The following is a 27,176-nucleotide window of genomic DNA, read 5'->3' as shown; positions in this document are numbered from 1 at the left end:
TAAAGCCAAAGCTCATGGTGAGGCTCCATGACCATTTAGTCGTGTTGCTTTTACCATCACAGGGTGCCTATGAAAGAGAGGGCACTTTGTACAGTATCCGTCAGACCAGATGAGCTGGCGGGGGACAAGTTTTTTCTGACTTTCTGACCTCCAGGAGGGGTGGGGACGGTGTTTGGCGGCTGTCCTACCACCTCCGGTGCGGCAGAGGGCACCCGCCATCGCCGCGGAGGGTGCGGGCAGGGCGGGCGGGGACAGGCGGACAGCGAAGCCGGGCCTGGCGCGGCGAGAGCGGGGGCTGGCCAAGTGCAAGCGCCTAGCGAGTAAAGTCGAGCCCACGAATGGGGCCCATGCAGGTAGGTGGCCACCGCCCGCCCTGCTCGAAATTCGGTCTCAGACCCAGCCCGGCCGGCTCGGGCCCCAGCTCCCCAGCACGCAGGGTTGGGGCTGCGCCCATCCCTGAGCGAAACCGAAAGCCCGGCCCCGCGTGACCTGACCGTCCTGAGGTTGTAAAAGGGTGGCCTGCGAGAGACTGGGGGGCGGGAGGAGAGGGTGGAGGGGAGTTGGAGTATTCCCTGGAGAACAGGGCTGTAATTTCGGAAGGGGATCACGCACTTGGTGCTGGCGGGCTTGGAGTTAGAGACCCGACCGGGATTTCTCAGCTGGGCGGGCACGTGGGGCGGGACTTAGGGGCCGGGCTAAGGCTTCGGGGCGCGGCGTCTTGGACGAGCTGGGCGGGGATCCCTGCTGGGGTTTGTGATACTTTGGCTCGAGCGCCGGAGCTTTCTGCAGATTGAGGTTCGGTCAGGCGTGCGTCTCTCCGTGGAACTAGGGGAGGCAGCATTCTGAGCCTTGGAGCGGTCCCTTTCGTGGTTGGGGTGGAAGTCCCTGGAGCCTCTGAGCGCCCCCTCCCGTAGGTGGCCATGAACGGCAGGGCCAGCAAAGAGGCGGTGCAGGCTGCGGCCCGGGAACTCATCAAGTTCGTGAACCGGAGTCCCTCTCCTTTCCACGGTAAGTGCCCAGGGCAGCGGAGGAGAGTGGGAGCTGGTGTGCTCCTACCGGCTTCCCTCGCTGTGAGCAAGGTCTTTCCCCACAGTTGTGGCCGAGTGTCGCAGCCGTCTCCTCCAGGCTGGCTTCCATGAACTCAAGGAGACGGAGAGCTGGGATCTCAAGCCCGAGAGCAAGGTACCAGGGATGGGGCAGGGGCAAAAGGCAGGTCCTTAAGGCTGGGGCTCAAAGTCCTATATGCCGGCAGGCTGGCTAATCCAATTCAAAACCTCCCCTCCCCCGCCCCCAGTACTTCCTGACCAGGAACTCCTCCACCATCATCGCCTTTGCTGTGGGAGGCCAGTATGTTCCTGGCAATGGTTTCAGCCTCATTGGTGCCCACACGGACAGCCCCTGCCTTCGGGTGAGCAACTGGGGCTGTGCTGAGATGGGCGGGGCCGGGAACAGGGCAGAACAGAGCCAGGAGGTACATATTCGGGGCACTATTCCCTGGAGCAGGGCCTCTTCCACACTTTGGGCACTTCTGTAAAAGTATTCATTCTGTTACTGAGTATTCATTCTGCTACTTAGCCTGTGAACAGTCTTTCTCATCTCCAAATCATGCCAAGCAGCCTTCTCGGACATCACATTCCCCATCTTCACCCTCAGGTGAAACGGCGATCTCGCCGCAGCCAGGTGGGCTTCCATCAGGTTGGTGTGGAGACTTATGGTGGTGGCATCTGGAGCACCTGGTTTGACCGTGACCTGACCTTGGCTGGGCGCGTCATTATCAAGGTAGTAACGGATGGAACCTGGGAGGTTCTCAGCTTCAACTGCCTGAAGATTGTCACCTTCCTTCAGGGAACATGTGCACAGCCCCCCTGGGGAAGGGGGTTGGGATGGTCCAGGTCAGAGGACCACCTTGGTTAGTTTGTGTGAAGTGGGGGCTTTAACCAGCTGTGGTTGGGAGGCAGCCTGGGCTGACCAGACCTGATTGGCCACAGTGCCCTACCTCAGACCGGCTGGAGCAGCGGCTGGTGCACGTGGACCGGCCCATTCTTCGCATCCCACACCTGGCCATCCATCTGCAGCGAAATGTCAATGAGAACTTTGGGCCCAACACGGAGACACACTTGTGAGACTGGGCAAGGGCTGTGGTGACCGGGAGGGATGGGGTGTGGCACCTGGTGATGGAAGGAGCCCCAGTGGGACCTGGGAGAGTACCACCTAATGGTAGCCACCCTCAGGTTCTACTCTTGGGACCCAGGTGATGTCCAAGGGCCCTCACTACTCTGCCATTGGGGGGGGGGGGAGTGGAATAGAAATTAAAGGGCAAGGGCACCCCATCAGGAGATGCCTGAGCTGAGGTATGCCCGCCCTGCTGTGCCCTCTAGCCCCTCCTCATGTGTCTCCCCAGAGTCCCCATCCTTGCCACAGCAGTCCAGGAGGAGCTGGAGAAGGGGACTGCTGAGCCAGGGCCTCTCAATGCTGCAGTAAGACAGTCCCCTGCTCACCGGGAGGGGTGAGCAGGTGGGGAAGGGACCGATCCCCTGGGAATGGGAGAGGAGGGAAGAGCAGACCCTCCTCCTAGCATCCTTCTGCCCTGCAGGATGACCGGCACCACTCGGTCCTCATGTCCCTTCTCTGTGGCCATCTGGGGCTGAGCCCCGAGGACATCTTGGAGATGGAGCTCTGCCTTGCAGACACCCAGCCTGCGGTGAGGAGCGGCTGCAGATCTCATGGCGGGGAATGTCGGGGATCCCAGCCTGTCCCAGTGTGCCCCCGAAGCACTCACCAACGCTGCCAGTCCCCCAGTTACTCTCATTTCTGTTCTTCCCAGAGATACCACCTACCTGTGTCAAAAAATGGTAGTTTCCCACACTAGACCTACTTCCCGGACTTTCTGGTGTGAGGTGTGGGAATCTGTTTTTCCAAGATTCCCTAGGAGTTTCTACCACAGGTGGCCCTGTCCTCTGTGACCCACACTGGCTCTGAGCCTCTGAGGGCAAGAGGCCTCGATGTACCCACCCTTTTTCTGGAGTCTGCCCTCACACCCTCCCAGTTGCCGACCATAGGACATTGCTAAGGCTTTGGGTGTTCGATCCTGTTTGAACGTGCACTGAATTTCTGTGTGTTGGCTGGTCTCTTCCTTTCTTTATTTCCTTAGCTTTTCTTGTGACCATTCAGATTCTCCCTTTTCCTGTCCCATAGGAACTTGTCAGGAACTATAGGCCTGCAACCTCCCCGCCCTCTGCTCCAGCCCAGCCCCATTCTGCACTCAGCCCTGCACAGCAGTATCAGTCCTAAGCCAGAGGTCAGGGAGAGGTTACGCAAGGAACCAAAGAGGTAGCTCAAGCTCAGGCCCTTGAGAGCAGGGAAAAGCAGGTGAGTTGGGATGAGGGTTTAAAGGTCAGGCTGACTGTCCCGTCGTCCTAGGTGCTGGGTGGTGCTTATGAGGAGTTCATCTTTGCCCCTCGACTGGACAATCTGCACAGCTGCTTCTGTGCCCTGCAGGTGAGCTGGGGCACCCCCACGGGGCACACAGCCCCAGGAGAGGTGGAATAATGGGGTGGGAGCCGTCTGAAGCCCCAGCAGTGGTGAGATAACTGTAGCCCCCCCCCCCCCCGCACCCCTCCCAGTCTGCTGTGTGGTGGACCATGGGGAGGGGTCTAAATGCTGCAGCCTCTTGGCTCCATCCTTGCGCTGATCTGGAGGCTGGGGCTGCAGTGGGGAAGGCTGAGAGGTCGTTTGGGGCACCATGATGTCTTGTCCCAACCCTGCTCCTGCTGCCTCTTTGTTAAGTTAACTCTGCTTCCAGGGAAAGGCCTTAGCCCATCAGGCAGTATCACCCACCTCTCTCTGCTCCTCTCCATCCCCCTACCCCAGGCTTAAGCCCACCCAGCCTTCTCTCTGTGCCTGGGGATCTCTTCCTCCTAGCCACCCTGGTCTTCCCACCATTTCTCCTCTTACCCTTGCCCCTCCCTCTGCCCTTTTTACACCTCTTCTTCCCTCCCATCCTGTTCTTAGAGACAGACTTGGGGCTGTAATGGAGGCCAGAGCTAGACCTGGGACACACATTCACTTCTGCCACCAGCCAGCCAGTCATGTCACCCTGATGGAACCACAGTCACTCCCTTGGACCTCAATCTTTTTGCTGAGGCCGAGTAGTTTGCATGATCTGTGTGGTTCTTTTGACTTTATGAGATTCTCAGCCCTTCCGTCTATCCTACACATCTGCCTGTCTTTTGCATGGGAAGGTGTGGGAGAAGAACCCCATAGGGTGGCACCTCCGAGGTGTTGGTGGGCCGAGTTACAGAAGCAGGAGGGGTGAGGATGATGCTTTTGATCCCCTCCTCCCCCCAAACCAGGCCTTGATCGATTCCTGCGCGGCCCCTGCCTCCCTGGCTGCTGATCCCCATGTGCGCATGATTGCCCTCTATGACAATGAAGAGGTATGCGGAGGGCTGGGCTGGGGGGCCCTCTGGGGAGTCTTCCGTGGCCAGCCCATGCCAGGCGCCCACTGAGCCAGCAGGGGAGACGCTGCCTGTGCTCCCTTAGCACTGGGTCCCCTCCGGCTCAGCCTTTATCCTCCGGCTCAGCCTTTATCTGCCTCTAGTGTGACCAGACCTCCCAATTGCTCTGTGCCCTTTCGTCCTCAAAGCCCCAGGGCAGCACATGGTGGGTCCTCGTGCCTGCTGGTGCTGGCTGCTGTCTTAAATGCTGTAACAGGACTTGAACAGCGGAGTGGTTCTCTCTCATGTAACCGCACAGGTCAGAGTTAGCAGTTCGGGACAGGTCTCTGCCATCCTGAACACAGGGCTTCCAGCTCAGGACCCAGGGTGGCTGTTCCAACTCATGCCATCGCGTCTGTACTGCGTTAGTAGGAAGGGAGAAAAGGGCATCGGGGTAGTGCCTGCCCATCCTTTAAAGGGCATGACCCGAAGACCCCATTTATCACTGCCTACATTCCACAGAACTGAGCACGGCCATGTGTAGCTTCAGGGGAAAGTAGGAATGTCACCTCACCTTGGCAGGTCATGTGCTTAGCTTGGATGTCCTGTTATAGGAGATGTCATGGACAGGGTCTCTGTCACATGCGTAGAAGAAGATTCATCCTTGTGGTGGGGCACCTGTGCCGAACCCTGGTTACCAGGGTCGGGAGAAGGAAGGGGGCCGTGCAGGGAGCCCACTGGAACAGCGGTCGCCCCTGGTGGTCTGTGAGGTCCAAAAGGTTGGCGACCGCTGCACTAGAAAGTGCTGTTTCTGGCCCAGAGATGACTGAGGGTTAGTTTGACCCCAGCCACCATCAGGTTTTGGTGACACTAGGGTTGGGGAAGTTGCTGATAACATTCCACATTCCTCACCCAGTGACTCAGTGGGGTCCTGGGCCAGTGTGTGCTTTAGGCCCCTCTCCCTGGCCTCCGACTCTGGCCCTTCAGCCCAGACCCCCAGATCCAGGTCTCTGCTGTTGGCAGGTGGGGTCTGAAAGTGCCCAAGGGGCACAGTCCCTGCTGACGGAGCTGGTGCTGCGGCGGATCTCGGCCTCGCCCCAGCACCTGACGGCCTTCGAGGAAGCCATACCCAAGTCCTACATGATCAGCGCAGACATGGCCCATGCTGTGCACCCCAACTACGTGTGAGTGTACCATGCCAGGCATGCAGTCTTCACACAGCTGGACAGCTGGGGGTAACCCTGAGGCCTGGCTTCTTCCCCCTTCCCCTTACTCATTCAACTGGGAGGTTCCGTGGGACCTTCCTCTGACTGCTCCCAGGCCGAGCTTGGTCAAAGTCACATAATGCCTGAGCTCTATCTGCGAACTTATTTCCATCTATTGCTAGAGGCTGCCTAGAACACTGTTTGGCATGACTCGGGTGCTGCCGGGCTGGTGGGAAAGCATGCTGGGATCCATTAGTGATGTCTGCTGTGGAAATGGTGGGTGTTAACAGGTTCGGCTCCTGTTTGCCATCTCTTGCCCTTAAACTGCCTCTTACAGGGACAAGCATGAGGAGAACCACCGGCCCTTATTCCACAAGGTGAGGTGCCCCTGGTTGTTTTTCAGAACTTGTCAGCTTGGCTGGTTCTGGGCCTCCTGGCTGCCTCACCTTTGATTCCTGGTTTCCCTCTCCCCAGGGCCCTGTGATCAAGGTGAACAACAAGCAGCGCTATGCTTCGAATGCGGTTTCAGAGGCCCTGATCCGCAGGGTGGCCAACAATGTCGGGGTGCCCCTGCAGGTGAGACCTGGCACTGCCTCGGAAGGGAGCAGAGGGGCACAAGCAGATGGGCCCTCAATGAGTGGGGAGCATGGTAGCCAACCTTTAGTGGAGAGGTCCCAGTAGAGTGAGGAGAACAGGGGATTTGGATATAGGCAGAGCTGGGATCCATGCTGATTCTGCCGTGGTACTAGCCCTGTGACCTTGGACTAGTCTTCTAATTTCTCCGAGTCTCAGTTTCTACACCTGTAAAATGGGGCTGATGACGATGCCTATTCTGCTGGATTTCTCTGAGGATTAAAGGTACAGTGTGCTTATGGCACATGGTGAGTTAGTCCTGCCCTTTTCCCATCCAGCACTCCCACCTCCCCTGTGTCTCTCTTACACACCCTGGGGGCTTCCATAGGGGAACTTCAGGGCTGGGGAGCTTGGAACTCTTAACTATTCAATTTCACTCTTGCTTTGGCAATGGACCATCTAGTCATAGGTATAGGTATAGACACAGGCATACCTCGGAGATACTGTGGGTTCGGTTCTAGACTTCCACAATAAAGTAAATATCACAATAAAGCTATTCACATGAAGTTTTTGGTTTCCCAGTGCATATAAAAGTTATGTTTATACTGTATTTTAGTCCATTAAGTGTACTTTAGCATTATGGCTAAAAAGTAATGTATAGCCTGGCTGGTGTTGCTCAGTGGTTGAGCGCCAACCTATGAAGCAGGAGATTACAGGTCAGGGCACATGCCCGGGTTCCAGGCTTGGTTCCTAGTAGGGGGCATGCAGGAGGCAGCTGATAAATTATTCTCTCTCATCATTGATGTTTCTATGTCTCTCTCCATTTCTCTCTGAAACCAATAAAAATATATTTAAAATAATAATAATAATGTATACACCTTAATTTAAAAATACTTCACTGCCTGGTGGCGTGGTGTGGCTTTCTCTCTCTCCCTCTCCTTTCCTCTCAAATCAATAAAAAATACATTAAAAAAATACTTTATTGCTGGCCATAACTGGGTAGTTCAGTTGGTTAAAGCATTGTCCCTGTACACCAAGGTTGTGGGTTTGATCTCTGATAAGGGCACATATAAGAATCAACCAATGAATGCATAAATAAGTGAAACAACAAAGTGATGTTTCTCTCTCCCCCCCTCCATTCCTCTCTCCCCTCCTCTTTCTCTAAAAAATGTCAATAAATTAAAAAATACTTTATTGCTAAAAAATGTTAATTATCATCTGGACCTTCAGCAAGTTGTAATCTTTTTTCTGGTGGAGTGTCTTATCTCCATGTTGATGACTGCTGACTAATCAGGTGATGATTTGGTGAAGGTTGTGGTGACTGGCAATTTCTTAAAATAAAACAATGGTGAAGTTTACTGCAGCAATTGACTTATCCTTTCACAAATGATTGCTCGGTAGCATGCAATGCTGTTTGATAGCATTTTAACCACAGTATAACTTCTTTCAAAAATGTAGTCAGTCCTCTCAAACCTGCAGCTGCTTTATCAACCAGATTTATGTTTTATTCTAAATCATTTGTGGTCATTTCAACAATCTTCACAGCATCTTCACCAGTAGTAAATTTCATCTCAAGAAACCACTTTATTTGCTCACCCTTAGAGTTGCATTAAAATCTTATAAGATTACAGCAATTCAGTAACATGTGCAGTCTCCACTGTTAATTCTAGTTCTCTTGTTACTTCCACCACATCTGTAGTTACTTCCTTCACTGAAGTTGAACTCCTTAAAGTCATCCATGAGGGTTGGAATCAATTTCTCCCAAACTGTTAATGTCGATATTATGACCATTTCCCCATGAATTGTGAATGTTCTATAATGGTGAACCCTATTAGTTTTCAATTGCTTTGCCAGATCCATGAGAGGAATCATTTTGTAAGGCAACTATAGCCTTATAAAATGCATTTCTTAAATAATAATACTTGAACGTCAAAATTATTCCTCGATCCGCGGGCTCCAGAATGGATGTTGTGTTAGCAGGCGTGAAAACATGAATCTCTGTATGTCTCCGTTAGAGCTGTTGGGTGACCAGGTGCATTGTCAATAAGCAGTAATAATTTGAAGGTTGAGGCGGAGGAACCGTTGTCCACTGCCGCCACTCCAGCCTGTTCCATGAGGTCCATGTGGGCCCCACCTCGGCCCTGATGATCCCCAGCTTCCAGCACAGCCACTAGGAGGATTTCTCCAGGCCCTGGAAGCTGATGGCAACCAAGACCCACATCATGAAGTCAGTGGCCGTGGAGAAGTTAGCTGACGAATTGCATAGGCCACCACTCCCCAGAATGATGTTTGGAGACAATGTTTTAAGAATCCAGCATGGCTTTGGGATTGAGTTCAGTGCTACAAATGCCTAAAGTAGCCTGTGTGGAAGCGTGGCAGGGAAGCAGGACGGAGGGTGAACCCTCCACAGAGGTTATTAAACCATACAAATTGGACCTTTACAGCAGATTATAAGGAACATTTCTTGGAGAGTCACTCAAGTTAAAGGTTGTGCCTATAACAGATCTTATAGATACAGAGAAATGGAAAGCCAGAAAACAGATTGGTTTGAAGAAGTTCTGTTTGAGGATGAGCTTCATGATCATGGAATTTCAAGCCTAAGTATGAAAATTAGAGTAATGCCTTCCAGCTTTTTCTTTGCTATTGTAATTTTTCTTGATAATTGATGGAGTGCTTATCAGAATGAATGACATGAGACTACCACGAGGCTAACAAAACATCTTACAAGTACATAATGTCGCAAGAGAGCAAAATTGCTAATTTAATGCATGTTTCGCCTTTCCTCTTCATGGAACCTAGTGAAATGTCCAAGTATTTACCTATCAGGGAGGAGTTTGTGAGAAGCTACGATTTCCAGAAAGAATTGATCATAACCCCATAGAGACAAAAGAAAATGCACCCGTGGAATAGAATGTGATGTACCATATACTCACCGTGGAACCTGATGGAGACGGGTATTCTTATTTTGAGAATTAATTGCCTTGTCTATTTTCTGTAACCTCAAAGGGAAAAAAAAAGATTGTTGCAGGTCAGTTCCACCCAACTGCTGTTTGTACTGTCTGTCTTGGAATTCATAATCAGATTTATGTTTCCTGGAGTCACCAATGGCATATTTCACAGAGTTAGAACCACGAAAGACACTGAAGAGCCACAGCAGTCCTGAGAAAACAAAGTTGGAGGAATCACACTACCTAATATCCATCCAGTGTAATGCCTGCGTATTTTGACATGGCTAAAGTTTTCTTGCTTTTTGGCACTACAAGAAACTACAGGCTCATCTTGTTCATTTCTCTCCCCAGACTTGGTAGCTTTTAATAGATAATGATATCGGAGATCATGGTCTGGCATCAAGATTGTTCATTGTTATTGGGAGGGCATAGCTAGAAGTGTCAAAATTCATAATATATGTATTTTGAAAGTCATGAGTTAATACTGTAATTCTTAAAAAATAAGAATAGTTATTACTTAATTTATTGATTTTATAATTCTGTTTTCCCTTATACTGAAGTCTTGATATCTACATGATTTTCTTACATAGTTTTTTACCTGAGTATAAAGAAAATAGTTTAAAAATGTCAATAGCAAAATTACGGAGTGGTTTTTCTTTGTGTGTTATATGGGGGTGAGTATGTGTTAAGCGAGAGAGTGGCATAAAGGATACTTTTTTTCTTTAATTCCCCTGCCTGCCATCTAATGTTGGTTTTGTGATTTTAGCTGGTCACATCCACTCTCCGAGGGGGTAGAAGTAAACCATCTGCCAGGCCCCTTTCAGCCCTGAAGTTGTCAGGTGACTTCCTCGTTGGCCTTAATGAGCACAGACTACATGTTACTCAAAAACCTCTTTACCTCTCCCCAGGATCTCATGGTCCGGAATGACTCTCCCTGTGGGACCACCATTGGACCTATCTTGGCTTCTCGGCTGGGGCTGCGTGTACTGGATTTAGGCAGCCCTCAACTGGCCATGCACTCGATCCGGGAGACAGCCTGCACCACAGGAGTGCTCCAGACCATCACCCTATTCAAGGTGACTCCCACCCTACCCATCACCATCGGGCTGGGCTCCTTCCCCCTCTAGTGCCTGGATTGGTTGCTGGGGCAGCATCACCATCACTAAGTGGCTGGCCTAGGTGATGGGGCTGGTTGTCTTGGTACTACCATGTAGAAAAAGAAGGGTCCCTATTATTCTCAAGACTTGGGCCTTGATAAGCCCCCAGGGGATAATGAGGGGACAGAGAAGGGATCAGGGACAAGACTGCAGCACTTGTAAGTGGGCGAAACAACTATGCTTCTCGCTGGGGCCCACATTGGTGGGAGGTGAGGTGGGGCACCCCCGTCTGGTCTCCACTGATTGCAAATCCCATGTTGCCTCCCATTTTAGGGCTTTTTTGAGCTGTACCCTTCTCTGAGCCGTAACCTGTTAGTGGATTGAGGCCTCTTGGAAAGACTTCTCTTGTACTTGGAGAAGGGAAGTTCTCAGCTGAGTTGAAGCTAGAATATTAAAGTGGATTTTTCACTTAAACTCCTGCTGTTGTGTTTATTTGGTGATTGGAGGGGTGGAGTTTGGTCTGGCTTAAACCTCTGGGACCAGAACAGGGGAGGTTGGGGTGCAAGTAGAGGAGACCACAACTCCTGGGAGCTGATTTCCAATCTCTTTTCTTCCTGAAGCTCATGCCTGAAGTGTGTGGAAGGCGGGTGGGCCCACAGTGGAAAGGTCATCTCTCCCATCTTCAATCCTCCCTCAATGCTCTTCCCTACTTCCATTCCCAGAATAGTCCTGAAGCCCAGCTTAGCCCTTAGGTCTCAGTGTTGAGCATTAGCCAGCCCCCCACTTAAAAAAGGGGAAAACACTGAAAGCATTCCCCCTGAGATCAGAAATGAGACAAGGATGTCTGCTGTCACCACTTTTATTTCACTTTTTTTTAAATACATATTTTTATTGATTTCAGAGAGGGAGAGAGAAAGATAGAAACATCAATGATGAGAGAAAATCATTGATCCACTGCCTCCTGCACACCCCCTACAGGGGATCAAGCCCGCAACCCGGGCATGTGCCCTAGACCGGAATCGAACCCAGGACCTTGCAGTCTGCAGGCCGACGCTCGCTCTACTGAGCCAAAGCGGCTAGGGCTGCTCTTGCCACTTTTAGTTAACATTATACTGGAGTTTCTATCCAGGGCAATTAGATGAGAAAAAGGTACTACTAAAATGAGAAGATATAACAAATTACTTTTGCAAACCACGCAAAAAATAATTGATCGTGTGAACACATTGCTAGGGCTTCTACCAGAGCCTTGGAAGAGGTCTGAAGATGAGAACCCTTGAACCTAAAGATTTGTTAGCTTCAAAGTACATCCTACTCTGAACTGTAATGGAATGTTATTACACAATAGAAAACTATACAGCAATGAAGACGAGTAGGATATAACTACATTCAGCAATATGGATGAATCTTTAAAATGTAATATTGAACAAAAGAAGTCAAACACAAAATAATACATATTCTACTGAGTAAATGGAATGTGTCTCCCAAAAATTCATGTCTACCTAGGACTTTAGAATGTCCTAATTTGGAAATAGAGTCTTTCAGACATAGTTAGTTAAGTATCTTGAGATTAAATCAGGCTGGATTTAGGGTGGGCCTAAATCCAATGATTGTTGTCTTTATAAGTGAAAGGAAAGGGAGATTTAGAGACACAAAGAAGGCCATGTGAAGATGGAGGCAGTAATTGGAGTGATGCTGCCACAGGCCAAGGAATGCCAGGATGCCCAGGAGCTGGAAGAGGCAAAGAAGGACCCTCCAGAGAACCTTTGGCAGGAGCATGGCTCTGCCAACACCTTGATTTCAGACTTCTGGCCCCCAGAACTGAGAGAATAAGTTTCTGTTGTCTTAAGCCATCAAGTCTGTGGTAGTTTGTTGTGGCGGCCCTAGGAAGCTAGCACACTGTATAATTACATTTCTAAACACTAGTCTTTACAAATGTGTACTTACGTTGTACAACAACAAAGATAAAGAAGGACGTTATGCCCACAAAGTGAGGAGAGTGATTAACTTTGGGAGGAAGAGGAGAGGGAGGGTTGTCATCTGGAAGGGACAAGGGGGTGTTTGGGGTACTGGCAGTGCTCTGTTGCCTGCAGAGTATCACATGGTTGTTCACACTAATAATCCGTTGAGCTGAACCTTTATCTTTTATCCACTTGTTTATCTGCATTACTTTTCACAATCATAAGGTAAAAATACTTTTTTTAAGGGAAAAAGAAAAAAGCATAAAGGCTTCCAAACACAAAAGTGAAGCATTCTAAATTGAAAGAGGAGTTGCTTCTAAAATGATTGGATTGTTAGAAGTAAAGAAATGCCCCCTTCTTACCTAATAAACCCAGAAGCTCCCGGATTGGCCCTGGATGGAGACTAGATGAGAGTTTCAATTGGGCTCTCCAAGAAAATCCCCTTCCCCGGCTCATCTCTCTGTTTCCCCCAGAGGGCGCTGCTCTCCACTGAACTCAGCTTCTAGGGACTAGAGTAAGCCCTTTGCTTAGTGCACAGCTCAAGGAAGACTGAAATATTAAAACAAAAATTAACCAATAAGGAAGCCTTGACAAAGGAGAGCCAAATGCAACCAAAAAAAGAAAAAAAGGAGAGCCAAATGCAGAGAGAACCATGAATCTACACGTTCTGGCTTCCTCCACAGCACATAGCAGGTGACATTTCTAAGCATGCATGTATGTGCCAACACATTTATGCGCACACACACATACACATGTACATGCTCATGCACACATATTCATATATACAGGTATTCATATATACCACAAATTTATATATGCACACAAACACAAACATATATACATACACATGCACACACTACCCCACACATATACCTGCATGTACATACAGTCTTTTAACTGTCAAGGTCCCTCCTTTTACCTGACAGGTAAAAGGGATCACTGCCTCAAAGCCCAGCTCCCCCTGCCAAAGCCCCTTCTCTCACGGTAGGGTGCTGAGGGGGAGGGGGGCTTTCTCTCTCTCTCACTTTAAAATTTTCTTCTTTATTTTTTATGATTACTGTTATCTATAATAGTTAAAGAGATAATGATTTTTCCATTTACAGTGGAAAAGCTTCCTTTTAAAATAATATTTCTTGAATTAAAGACAACATGAATCAGCTTTCAAAAGTAAGCCAACCCTAGTGCAATGACACAAACATAAGCCAAAAACCATGTTGGTGGTTCCTAAATCACTGGTTTGGGGAAAGCTGTGTTAAGCTATAATGCTTCCATTTTGTTAAACTACATTTACTTGTGATTTTTAAATAACTGTATTGAGATATAATTGCCCATTTAATGGTTTTTAGCATATTTATGGAGTTGGGTAACCATCGCCACAATCGATTTTATCATACCCCAGAGAAACCCATACCCTTCAGCATCACACCCTGCCTATCCTGGACATTTCATATAAATGAAATCTTACAATACATATACACTGAGTGGCCAGATTATTATGATCTCTGAACGCATAATAATCTGGCCACTCGTGTGTGTGTGTGTGTGTGTGTGTGTGTGTGTGTGTGTGTGTGTGTTAGAGGCCCGGTGCATGAATTCATGCATGGGTGGGGTCCGGCCAGCCTGGCCAGGGGGAGGAGACATGGGCAGTTGGCCGGCCTGCCTGCTGGTCGAACTCCTGGTCCAGGGGACAATTTGCATATTAGCCTTTTATTATATAGGATATACACTGAGTGGCCAGATTATTATGTGTTCAGAGATCATAATAATTGGGCCACTTAGTGTATATCTTTTGTGACTAGCTTCTCGCTTAGCTTAATGTTTTCAAGGTTCTTCCATTTTGGAGCATGTATCAGTACTACATTTCTTTTTATTAATGAACTAGAGGCCCGGTGCATGAAATTCGTGCATGGGGAGGGGTGTCCCTCAGCCCAGCCTGCACCCTCTCCAATCTGGGACCCCTTGTGGGATGTCTGACTGCCCATTTAGGCCTGATCCAGGTAGGATCGTGCCTAAACGGGCAGTCGGACATCCCTCTCACAATCTGGGACTGCTGGTTCCCAACTGCTCGCCTGCCTGCCTTCCTGATTGCCCCTAACCGCTTCTGCCTGCCAGCCTGAACACCCCTAACCATTCCCCTGCCAGCCTGTTTGTCCCTAACTGCCCTCCCCTGCAGGCCTGGTCCCCCGTAACTGCTCTCCCCTGCAGGCCCGGTTGCCCCCAACTTACCTCTTCTGCCGGCCTGGTCACCCCTAACTGCCCTCCCCTGCAGGCTTGATCGCCCCCAACTGCCCTCCCTTGCAGACCTGGTTCCTCCCAACTGCCCTCCCCTGCTGGCCATCTTGTGGTGGCCATCTTGTGTCCACATGGGAGCAGTCATCTTTGACCACATGGGGGCAGCCATCTTGTGTGTTGGAGTGATGGTCAATTTGCATATTATTCTTCGATTAGATAGGATAGAGGCCTGGTGCATGGGTGGGGGCCGGCTGGTTTGCCCTGAAGGGTGTACCGGATCAAGGGGGGTTCCCTTGGGTCATGGGGTGGCCTGGGTGAGGGGCCTGTGGTGGTTTTCAGACCGGCCATGCCCCCCGGTGACCCAAGTGGAGGCCCTGGTATCTGGACTTTATCTTCTATAATTGAAACTTTGTAGCCTTGAGCAGAGCCAAGCCTCCTGCTCGCTCCGTGGCCGTAGCCATTTTTGTTAGGATTTACTTATCTTCTATGATTGAAACTTTGTAGCCTTGAGTGGAGGCCAAGGCAGGCCAGGGCTGCAGAAGCTTGACTTCCTCCATCGCTAGGGGCAACTCAAGCCTCCTGCTCTCTCCAGCTCCGTGGCTGCCACCATTTTTGTTGGGTTTATTTATCTTCTATAATTGAAACTTTGTAGCCTTGAGTGGAGGCCAAGGCAGGCCAGGGCAGACAGAAAGCTTGGCTTCGTCCATTGGCGGGGAAACCCAAGCCTCCTGCTCTTTCCGTGGCCGCAGCCATCTTGGTTGGGTTAATTTGCATACTCGCTCCTGATTGGCTGGTGGGTGTGGCTGGTGGGTATAGTGGAGGTACGGTCAATTTGCATATTGCTCTTTTATTAGATAGGACTAGGGGCCCAGCGTGAGAAATCACACGAGACCCAAACCCGGCGCGTCATGGGATGCAGCGTCAAGGCACCTCCTGGTGACCAGTCTTTGGTCATTATGGAGTTATGACCACTGGGTTTTTATTATATAGATAGTATTCTATTGTATAGATATATCACATTTATTCATTCATCAGTTGATGAACATTTGGTTTGTTTCTACTTTTTTAGCTGTAATGAATAATGCTGCTGTGAACATTTGTATAGAAGTTTGGTGTGGACATGTTTTCATTTCTTTTGTGTGAATACCTAGGAGTGGAAGTGCTGGGTCATGTGGTAACTCTATGTTTAACCTTTTTTTTTTTAATCCTCATCCAAGGATATTTTCCCACTGATTTTTAGAGAGAGTGGAAGAGAGAAGGAAAAAAAACACATTGATTGGTTGCCTCCTGCGTGTGCCCTGACCAGGGCCCAGGCTGGGGAGGGGCCTGTAACTGAGGTATGTGCCCTTGACTGGATTCGAACCTGGGACCCTTCAGTCCACAGGCCGATGCTCTATCCACTGAGCAAAACCAGCTAAGGCTATTTAACCTTTTGATGAACTACCAAACTGTTCTCCATAGCAGCTGCCACCAACGGTTTACAAGGGTTCGAGTTTTTCTACATTCTCACCAGCACTTGTTACCATGTCTTTTTTATTCTAGCCATCCTAGTGGGTGAGAAGTGGTATCTCACCCTGACTTTGATTTGTTTTTCCCTGATGGCTATAGAATTTAGCATCTTATCATGTGCTTATTGGCCATCTGAATATCTCCTTTGGAGAAATGTCTATTCAGATCCTTTCCCTTTTAAAACTGGGTTATTTGTCTTTGTATTGGGGTTGCCACCTTTTTGCACCATTGTTAGGGTCTGCTTGTGAACTGGAGAAGAAAGATTCAAGATAGGAAAAAACAAACACAAACAAACCTGGATTCTCTCCCACCCTAACCCATCTACCTAGATTGAGGAGGGTCTGTATAGTAGTAGCAAGATCATTTCCTGTATTGTGTAGGCTTCCAGGAAAAGAGCCTGGACTCTCCCAGCCCTTACTGTCTGGCGCCCAGTTCCATGCTTCATCCTTCCAAGGATTCTAGAACTCCTTCCAGCTCTCCTCCCAGGAAGCAGCTGAACTCCTTCCCCATCTCTAGCCTGTCCACCTATCTGTCCATTCAATTTTTGTAGCCATCTGAGACTCTGCTCTCCTGTCTGTCCATAGGCTGCCTCTTTGCCAGAAGTCTCTACTCTTACTAGAAAGTCTATGCCAAGGGAGAGTGAGATCTAGAGGACGCAACTGAGACCATTTGAAGGCTTTTGTCCAAGGTCCCTGCTGATGCCATTCTCGTGCCCTTAGAGCAGTGATTCTCAACCTTTCTAATACAGTTCCCCTTTAATACAGTTCCTCATGTTGTGGTGACCCCCACCCATAAAATTATTTTTTTGGGACTCGTCCAACCCACTGGTGCTATCTGAGTGCTCCAGAGCCAGGAATAATGGGGTCCCCAGTCAGAACCCCTCCTCATCCCCACATATGCCAGATTCTGAATTGGGCAGTGGGAGGCTCAGTGTATGGCAATGGATGACATGAAAGATGGGGGTGGAGAGTGGGAGGTGGGTTCCTCAGAAAAATGTGTCTGACCCTTTCTAAAATCAGTTTCATGGTTGCAGGGTTCAGAAGTTTTGAGTTCAAATTGCTACTACTGTTACTAATAGTGTCTGATGTGCGAGTAATACCTTATGTTTTAAAGCACTCTTTCCATCCTCAACCTCACTGAAGAAACAACAGCATTATTATTAAATTCCCATTTGATCACTTACTATATGCCAAGCACTGTGCTAAGAAAGTTATATGCATTATCTCCTTTAACTCTCTCACCAATCCTCTGAGGTTATTCATTTCATGGATGAGAAACTGAAGCTTGGCAAATTTAATTACGTTTCCCAGGGTCACAGAGCTAATAAGAGCAGGGATTCAAATGCTGAGGTGGGCAGGATGCAAACTTCTGTACCCTAGCCAGTCTCTGATCCCTCCAGTGTCCTGAGGTCCCTGTGCACTTTGGGGAAAGCAACTTCTGGTTTTTGGGGTGTGTCAACTCTCCATCCTTTTACCCTGCAGGACTGTTCTAGAAGGATGATATCACTCAACATGTGAAGACCAGAAGATACCCAGATTCTATTCCCCAGAGACCTGCATGAGGGATGGGCAAGCAGCCTTCACCACCAAAACCACTGGGCTGAGGTGTGTGAGGCCTGTGGTCTGGAAGACAGAGCAACTGGGAAGAGCATGAGTGTTAGGGGTACAGGTAGGAGCTATGGAAGTCCAGTGAATTGAATGAAGAGAACACCTGTCTGATTTTAGCCAGAAACAATCTCATGCTCCATGAGTGATATCTGCAAAGGAAGGTATTAGGAAGTATGTTCGCTATTTGCTATCTCCCATCTTTGTCTTCTAGGGGCAAGCATGAAGAGAAACTTTAACTATTGTCCCCTAAGGTGAGATTCTTTCAGCAAGTTTGAAATCCTTTATTTGGGCTCTCTCTCTCTCTCTCTCTCTCTCTCTCTCTCTCTCTCTCTCTCTCTCTCTCTCTCCCTCCCTCAAATATTTTTATTGATTTCAGAGAGGAAGGGAGAGGGAGAGGGAGGTAGGCCTGTTTGGGGCTACTGAATTGTCCAGCTGGGGTCTGGTGATACCTTGGACTAAGATCATGGCAGCATCACTGGGAAGCTCCTAGCTGGGCTCCATCCAAAGGCAGGCTGCATCTGAAAGGTGCTTTAGGCCCTCACCCCTTTCCAAGAAATTAGTCTCCACCCCTGTCACCATGGTAGCTGGGCCTCCTTCGCTTGGATTGGCTGCCAGATCACATGTCGGTCCTGTGACTGACCTCAGGACAGGAACTGGTTGCCATGGTTCTATCTAATACGTAAACAAGGAACTGCCATTCTTCTTCAGGCTCAGGAGACCGAGGGGGCCTGTCTAATGGAAAATCCCAGGAAGGAGACAGGATTAGAGGTGGGGATCAGGGAAGCGCCTACAGAAATCTACTTCAGACTTTTACAAGTGCCTGAATCACTCGTCTCAAGGCTTATTTAGATCAAGACTGCTATTGAAACATTTTTTTTAATTTTGTGGGGGAGGGGTGGGGAAGAGAGTGCCAATCCCTGCCTCTGTGCATTCATTGAAAATCCCTTGTTTCTCCCCATTTTAGGATGTCCTTGAGCCATTTCCTACTTTGACTCACAACCTTGTAGCTGATTAAGGACTGGGGGGGAGGGGGGGAGGGAGGAGGGGGAGGAGGGGGGAGAGGAACGTCCAATTCCCCACACTTTCCCTCATCTTCTCAAGAAGGGCAATTTCAGGCTGACCCAAATCTGGATTATTAAAGCCAATTCTCAATTAAGCTTTTTCTAGACTTTTCTGGAGATAAGATGGATGGGGTTTGGACATGGCTCAGGTGGGACAGGAAGGTTGGGGTGTGGTGTTCCGAGAGCACAGCCCCTGGTTTCAGATCCCTCCCTCCCACAGATCATTTCTAAAGCAGGTGAAAGGCAAGGTGAACTCACAGCTGGAATGACAGCCATCCCCACCCACAGCTTTCAAATGTGTCTTGGCTTTGCTTCCATTTGTAGAAGGAAATCCCTCCAGAAACCCAGGTCAGGCAGGCCTGGGACCTTACTCTGCTTTTTGATGTTCACTGTGTCCTCTGAGCATTGGGGTCCCCTACAGAGCAGTCATGTCGGCCCTGACCCCAAGAAACCACACAAAGAATTCTGCAACCAGCCCTAACCGGTTTGGCTCAGTGGATAGAGCATCAGTCTGCGGACTGAAAGGTCCCAGGTTCCATTCTGGTCAAGGGCATGTACCTTGGTTGCAGGCACATCCCCAGTAGGGGGTGTGCAAGAGGCAGCTGATTGATGTTTCTCTCTCATCGATGTTTCTAACTCTCTATCCCTCTCCCTTCCTCTCTGTAAAATATCAATAAAATATATTTTTAAAAAAAGACACCCCCCCTCCCCCCGCCCGGTCAATGGTGCCCGCTTTACCAATGTTAAAATCTGGTCACCTTATTTAAAGGGTGATGACTTCGTTCCAGCAGACAATTCAATTTTGGGCAAAAAACTTGAAACCTGGTTAGGACAAGAGTATTTCAGTCCTGTCTTAATCCTAGGGACTTAATCCTTAGTCCTGGGACTTTGGATTTACAGTACACATATGGTGTGGTCCTTGTAGGGTTTCAATAAAAATCCCAAGGTGTTTACCAAGTCCCTCTAATTTTATAGGTCCTGAACCCCAAACGGTCCCTCTAACACCGTGGAAGCTTCCAAATTTTCTGTTCAGACATTTTACTTTTTCACTAGGTTCCTTGAAATCTCTCTCTGCAAATGTGTCATGTAGAAGGTAGCTAAGACTTTGAGCGAACTTTGCACATGGATTTGGTTTCCCCTCTCTGTAGCTCACTCATTTCCCAGATTCCTCCTTCAATTTCCAGCTGCTCTAGAAAACCAGCCAGCCTCTGCTTCCTCGGTCAGTCACACTGCCACTCTCTGCATGAGCCATATTTCCCCCTGTGCTGCAGGGAATGGTAGGTGAAGTGTCCTCAGGGGAAAAGCTTGTTAAATGTGGAACACATAACATCCTTTTTTCAAGGATTATATTCCACCTAGTTTTTCTTGCTTTTGGCTGGTCTCCATGCTTCCATACAGTTATTTTTATATTTTGTCTTGTTAGTGGGAGGGTCTGACACAAGTGATTTTGTCACACCAGGAACTGGAGGTTTATCTGTTTACCATTGATTTGTGTTATACATAATATTTTTACTATTTACTTATTTATTTTAAAAATATATTTTATTGATTTTTTAAAAATATATCTTTATTGATTTCAGAGAGGAAGGGAGAGGGAAAGAGAAATAGAAACATCAATGATGAGAGAGAATCACTGATTGGCTGCCTCCTGCATGTCCCCTAATTGGGGATCAAGCCGGAAACCCAGGCATGTGCCCTTGACCAGAATCGAACCTGGGACCCTGCAGTCCACAGGCCGATGCTCCATCCACTGAGCCAAACCAGCTAGGGCTTTATTGATTTTTTACAAAGAGGAAGGGAGAGTTAGAAACATCGATGAGAGAGAAACATCAATCCTGCACACCCCCTACTGAGGATGTGCCCGCAACCAAGGTACATGCCCTTGACCGGAATCGAACCTGGGACCCTTGAGTCTGCAGGCTGACGCGCTATCCACTGAGCCAAACCGGTTAGGGCAATATTTTTAAATTATTGCCTAAATAATATGAGGCCTAGGAGCAAATGAGTGTGCACATTCTTTGAGAAGTATACTACTACAGGACATCGTGACATATGCTCTTTGGCTAGCACTGTTGGAGAATGTATTGGTAGAGGGCAAGAGTGGAACAGATCGACCTGTTAGGAACCAGGGACACTGGGTGGCTTGGATTGGGCTTTCTCAGTAGAGCTGAGCATCTCCAGCTGGCCATGCACTCTACCCAGAGGCAGCCTGAACTTCAGGGGGAATTCAGACTCTCATGCTCTCCAAGGAAACAGCTTCTGACTCCTGTCACCATGGCAACTGTGCTTCATCTGTCTGGATTGGTCGCTGGGGTGACATCATCATCACTAAGTGACTGATGCACTCAGAAAGAACTGGTTACCATGGTGCTAAAGTATGGAACCCTATTCTTCTCCAGGTCAAGGTCCTTGACTAAACCTAAAGGAAAGGAGATCAGACGTGGAGCCAAGGGGAGGCCAGCTGTCAGGCAGTTGCTGAGTCCCTCTGCCTCAGGACTTGCCCAAATCAGGACTGCTATTAGAGCATGTCATTTATTGGGGGAGGGGAGGTTTATGTTGTAGAGGGGGAGTCCTCCAGCACAGAAGCACACAGATTACAAATCCCACGTTTCCTCCCATTTTAGAGCTGCCTTGAACTCTTTCCTTCACTGAGCAAAACTGTGAGGCATTCCCATCCCCCACCCCCTGCATTGCCAGTCAGAGGAGATAGTCTACGACAACCTACCTCTGAATTTTTAAAGTGTTTTTTGTTGAAATGCTTTTGGTGGTCTTGTTTGATGTCAGGGCAGGTGGGTTCCAGCCAGAACCTCTGAAGTAAGCTACATAGGACCAGAACAGAGGGGATGTTGGGTGGGATGTAGAATAGATCCTTGGTGGAGGATGAAGGCCTGGTTTCTGAACCCTTTCTCCTTCCAGACATCGTTCATAATGTGAATGCAAGGCAGAATAGGACCACAAATGAGTTGCAATCTTTCCTCAACCACTCCCACCCCTCCATCCTCCACACTTTATGATGGTCATTTTTCCCCTTGGGAAAGGAACTTCCTTTGAACCTCGAGTTCAAAAGGCCTGAGGATCTGCTTGGTCTTCTGAGAGTCTTGCTCTCAGAATTAGGGCCCCTCCAATAAATACCAAAAAGAAGCACAATATCAATGCACATGTAACTTATCATTTTCATAGCTATTTCCCTGGTAGTTTGACATCTTAAAGTGGAGAGAGAAGCACTCCCACCTATGCTCAACCTACCCAAAGAGCATATGTCCCTGTGTCCTATAGTATTATACTTCTCAAAGAATGTTCACACTCATTTGCTCCTAGGCCTCATATTATTTAGGCAATAATTTAAAAATATTATGTATAACACAAATCAATGATAACCAGATAAACCTCCAGTTCCTGGTGTGACAAAATCACTTGTGTCAGACCCTCCCACTAACAAGACAAAATATAAAAATAACTGTATGGAAGCATGGAGACCAGCCAAAAGCAAGAAAAACTAGGTGGAATATAATCCTTGAAAAAAGGATTTTATGTGTTCCACATTTAACAAGCTTTCCCCTGAGGACACTTCACCTACCATTCCCTGCAGCACAGGGGGAAATATGGCTCATGCAGAGAGTGGCAGTGTGACTGACCGAGGAAGCAGAGGCTGGCTGGTTTTCTAGAGCAACTGGAAATTGAAGGAGGAATCTGGGAAATGAGTGAGCTACAGAGAGGGGAAACCAAATCCATGTGCAAAGTTCGCTCAAAGTCTTAGCTACCTTCTAAATGACACATTTGCAGAGAGAGATTCCAAGGAACCTAGTGAAAAAGTAAAATGTCTGAACAGAAATTTTGGAAGCCTCCACAGTGTTAGAGGGACCGTTTGGGGTTCAGGACCTATAAAATTAGAGGGACTTGGTATACACCTTGGGATTTTTATTGAAACCCTACAAGGACCACACTGTATGTGTACTGTAAATCCAAAGTCCCAGGACTAAGGATTAAGTCCCTAGGATTAAGACAGGACTGAAATACTCTTGTCCTAACCAGGTTTCAAGTTTTTTGCCCAAAATTGAATTGTCTGCTGGAACGAAGTCAACACCCTTTAAAGTAAGATAATTCAAAGTCGCTACCATGTCTCAACCAAATACATCCAGTGTGTAAGAAAAAATTAGTTGGTAAAGAAGCAGGAAAATGTAAACTATAATCAAGAGGAAGTCTTAATAGAAGCAAGCCTGGGGGTGAGCCAGATGTTAGCAGAAATGGAATTATAAACAGCTATTATAAATATGTTAAATAATTTACAAGAAAACATAAACAATGGGGAACCTCAGCAGAGAAATGAAACCCATAAAAAAGAATAAACCTCAAATTCTGTAAATGAAAAAAATAACATCTGAAATAAAAAAATTCATTCAATGAGTTTAATAGCAGAGTCTCTCATGGATGTTTCTATCTAACCCTCTCCCTTCCTCTCTGTCTAAAAATCAATAAAAGCATTTTAAAAATAATAATATAAAGGGATATAAATAAGTCAATAAAATAAAATTGAATACTAAAGATTACTGGTTATGCCAAAGGAAAACAAATAAGACAAATAGAAAACAAATAAGATGGCATAAATAACCTCAAACATATCAATGTTACACTAAATATAAATAACTAAGCAACCCAATTAAAAGGCAGAGATTCTGGATTTAAAAAAAAAATGGACTTAGCCCTAACCAGTTTGGTTCAGTGGATAGAGCATCAGCCTCTGGATTGAAGGGTCTCAGGTTTGATTCCTGGTCGGGGCACATGCTCAGGTTGCAGGCTTGATCTCCAGTAGGGGGCATGAAGGAGGCAACTGATCAATGAATCTCTCTCATCATTGATGTTTCTATCTCTCTCTCCCTCTCCCTTCCTCTCTGAAATCAATAAAAAAAATATTTTTAAAAAATGGACTTAAGCCGAAACCGGTTTGGCTCAGTGGATAGAGCGTTGGCCTGCAGACTCAAGGGTTCCAGGTTCGATTCCGGTCAGGGGCATGTACCTTGGTTGCGGGCACATCCCCATTGGGGGGTGTGCAGGAGGCAGCTGATTGATGTTTCTCTCTCGTCGATGTTTCTGACCTCTGTCCCTCTCCCTTCCTCTCTGTAAAAAATCAATAAAATATATATATTTTTTAATATATTTTATTCATTTTTTACAGAGAAGAAGGGAGAGGGATAGAGAGGTAGAAACATCAACCAGAGAGAAACATAGATAAGCTGCCTCCTGCACGCCCCCTACTGGGGATGTGCCCGCAACCAAGGTACATGCCCTTGACCGGAATCGAACCTGGGACCCTTCAGTCTGCAGGCCAATGCTCTATCCACTGAGCCAAACCAGTTAGGGCTCAATAAAATATATTTTTTTAAAAATGGACTTAAACTATATTTTGTTGACAAGAGTTATACTTTATTTTTTTTAAATATATTTTTATTGATTTCAGAGAGGAAGAGAGAGGGAGAGATAGAAACATCAATGATGAGAGAGAATCATCGTTTGGCTTCCTCCTGCATGCCCCCTACTGGGGATCGAGCCCAAAACCCAAGCAGGAATTGAACCATGATCTCCTGGTTCATAGGTCGATGCTCAACCACTAAGCCATGCAAGCCGGGCAAGAGAGATATCCTATCTAATAAAAGAGTAATATGCAAATTGACCGTTACTCCAACACACAAGATGGCTGCCCCCATGTGGACACAAGATGGCCGCCACAAGATGGCCAGCAGGGGAGGGCAGTTGGGAGAGACCAGGCCTACAAAGGAGGGCAGTTGTGGGCGATCAGGCCTGCAGGGATGGGCAGTTGGGAAGGACCAGGCCTGCAAGGGAGGGCAGTTGAGGGCGATCAAGCCTTCAGGGGAGGGCAGTTAGGGGTGACCAAGCCAGCAGAGGAGGGAAGTGGGGGGGACCAAGCCTGCAAGGGAGGGCAGTTGGGGGGAACAGGCCTGCAGGGAAGAGCAGTTGGGGGAGGGGGGGACCAGACCAGCAAGGTAGAGCAGTTAGGGGCGATAAGGCTGGCAGGGGAGGGCAGTTAGGGGTGACCAGGCTGGCAGGGGAGGGCAGTTGGGGGTAACCAGGCTGGCAGGGGAGGGCAGTTGGGGGCAATTGGGCTGGCAGGGGAGCAGTTAGGCATCAATCAGGCTGGCAGGGAATGGTTAGGGGGTAATCAGGCTGGTAGGCAGAAGCAGTTAGGGGCAATCAGGAAGGCAGGCAGGTGAGCAGTTGGGAGCCAGCAGTCCTGGATTGTGAGAAGGGTCCCAGATTGGAGAGGGTGCAGGCTGGGCTGAGGGACACCCGCACACCCGTGCACAAATTTCATGCACCGGGCCTCTAGTACTTTAAATATATTGACAGGGATTACTTGAAAGTAAAATAATGAAAAAAGACATACTATGAAAATGCTAACCAACAGGAAGCTTTTGTGGCCATCAGAAAAAGTAGGCTTAACCCTTTGCACTTGCTTGCTTTTTTCTCGATTCCTTTATTCTAATGCTAACTGTGTCAAGTCACACTCGACATCCGAGTGCAAAAGGTTAAGATAAGCAGTATTACTGGAGAGGACGTGACATGTGTCCTTGGGGAAGGGACACATTCGAAGACAGTGAAAAGAGCTGAAACGGGTACAATGTGTAAGGGAAGGAGACTTGAAGTAAAATCTTAAATGTTCTTCCGATCACAAAAAAGAGTACATGTACATGTGAGAAATTCAAATATCACCAAAATGCGTAGCTTAGAAAGTTAAAGATAAACTGAACGTCTGTTCTTTCTTTAAAAAATATTTTTATTTCAGAGAGGAAGAGATAGAGCATCAATGATGAGAAAGAATCATTGATCAGCACATCCTCTACTGGGGATTGAGCCCACAACCTGGGCATGGGCCCTGACGGGGAATCAAACCGTGACCTCCTGGTTCATAGGTCAACGCTCAGCCACTGAGCCACACTAGCTGGGCTGAGCATCCATTCTTTATATATATAAAAAAAAAAAACCCTCTTAAGAAATTACAGAGAGAAAGGATAAAGGCTATTTGCCAGAAATCCATAGCAGACATTAGTGGGGAAGTACAGAACTGCTCGTATTCACATCAGAAGACACAGGTGAGCTGTTACCACTGGTATCAAATGTGGGCCTGCAGTCAGAGCCAGCGCCAAGAACAAAATAAACAATTATACATGGGAAAGTAAATTTGTCATTATTTGTAGATTATTTGATTACTTAGAACCTGTTTGTTTAGGCCCGTGGTCAGCAAACTGCGGCTCGCAAGCCACATGCGGCTCTTTGGCCCCTTGAGTGTGGCTCTTCCACAAAATACCACGGCCTGGGCGAGTCTATTTTGAAGAAGTGGCGTTAGAAGAAGTTTAAGTTTAAAAAATTTGGCTCTCAAAAGAAATTTCAATCGTTGTACTGTTGATATTTGACTCTGTTGACTAATGAGTTTGCCGACCACTGGTCTAGGCCATCTGTAGTCACCGGAGCAGCAGCCTCAGAAAATAGACCCCTCCTTGCCCCTCCTTTTGGGGCTTTGACTGGGTTCTGGGAACAGCTGAGCCCTGTGCCCCAGGGGAGACCCCCTAGACCTCTCACTGCAGGGGCTCACAGGGAGATTCATCCCTGTGTCTATGCCTCTGCCCTGTCTCCCGCTCCCCCGGGGGCTCCTCAGCAGTGACAATGCAGTGGGCACACCAGGGCAGGCTGCTTGGTGGGAAGTGCAGGCTACGTGGCTCAGAAACTCCTCACCACCTTGCCAAGCCCCCAGCTGCAGGATAATGCAGGGCACTCCCCAGCCTGGCCCTTACCTCCCAGGCCTTCTCCCTTATGACTCCAGCCTGGGCCTCTGCTTCCTGGAGCCCCTGGGTTGACAGGAGCCAACAACTGGGTTGTTGTGCCCATATTCTAGATGCCAAAACTGAGGCTCAGAGAGGGGGAGCAGAGCCTAACCCAGCCCACCTCCCCCTCAACTCAGCCCAGCTCACAGGTGGCTCCCCCAGCTGTCCCCTGGTTGCCATGGTGTCGGAGGAGGAGGAGATTTCTGAGAAGCAATCCAAAAATACACACCAGGTGGCCCCTCCATACTCACTCCCTCTCTCCAGCTTCAAAGCCTCCTTTTGAGCAGGTAGGCGGGGCCTCTTCCTGGCCAGGCAGCCGAGGGCAAAGGAAGTCAAGGAGGCAGAGGGTACAGGTAGTGGGTTCTGGGACCCCAACCTCACCCAGCAGATTTCCCGGGCCTGGGCTCCAGCACCCTCCCACAGTTGCCAGACCACGTGGGCTTTTTCTGCCTCCCTGCCTTCGCACATGCAGTTCCCTCCACCGGGAATGCCCTTCCTCATCCTTCAAATCCCAGCTCAGCTTTAACTCCACTGGAGAACCTTCCCTGAGTCACTTGGGGCTCCCCCGGCATCCTGCACCCACCCCAGTCACAGCTGTTTTCTGGATAATGCTCTCACTGGGCGGTGAGGTCTTGGAGATGCTAGCTTTGCCTTTGTACTCCAGCCCCTGGCACAGACAGGTGCTCAGTAAACCCGGAAGGAGGGAAGGATGGGA

The 27,176-nt window shown here is 48.4% G+C and overlaps 1 protein-coding gene and 1 pseudogene across 2 annotated transcripts; both read left to right on the top strand.

Moving 5' to 3' along the window:
• Positions 1 to 233: 233 nt before the first annotated feature.
• Positions 234 to 10,727, top strand: DNPEP (aspartyl aminopeptidase). Its single transcript, XM_079783189.1, has 15 exons — positions 234 to 353; positions 915 to 1,008; positions 1,094 to 1,182; positions 1,295 to 1,408; positions 1,654 to 1,779; positions 1,989 to 2,119; positions 2,402 to 2,477; positions 2,594 to 2,701; positions 3,421 to 3,498; positions 4,353 to 4,436; positions 5,460 to 5,620; positions 5,979 to 6,018; positions 6,116 to 6,217; positions 10,071 to 10,238; positions 10,593 to 10,727. The coding sequence occupies exons 1-15, from the start codon at positions 339 to 341 to the stop codon at positions 10,641 to 10,643; spliced, it is 1,437 nt and encodes a 478-aa protein (XP_079639315.1). The 5' UTR covers positions 234 to 338; the 3' UTR covers positions 10,644 to 10,727.
• Positions 6,224 to 10,063, top strand: LOC307106610 (TIP41-like protein; annotated as a pseudogene). Its single transcript has one exon. The product of its transcript is annotated as a TIP41-like protein (transcript).
• Positions 10,728 to 27,176: the final 16,449 nt, after the last annotated feature.

The sequence above is a fragment of the Cnephaeus nilssonii genome (genome assembly GCF_951640355.1).
Source record: "Cnephaeus nilssonii genome assembly, chromosome: 10".
Taxonomy (NCBI): domain Eukaryota; kingdom Metazoa; phylum Chordata; class Mammalia; order Chiroptera; family Vespertilionidae; genus Cnephaeus; species Cnephaeus nilssonii.
Note: the sequence above shows the minus strand (reverse complement) of the source record. Positions and strands in the feature narration are given on the sequence as shown.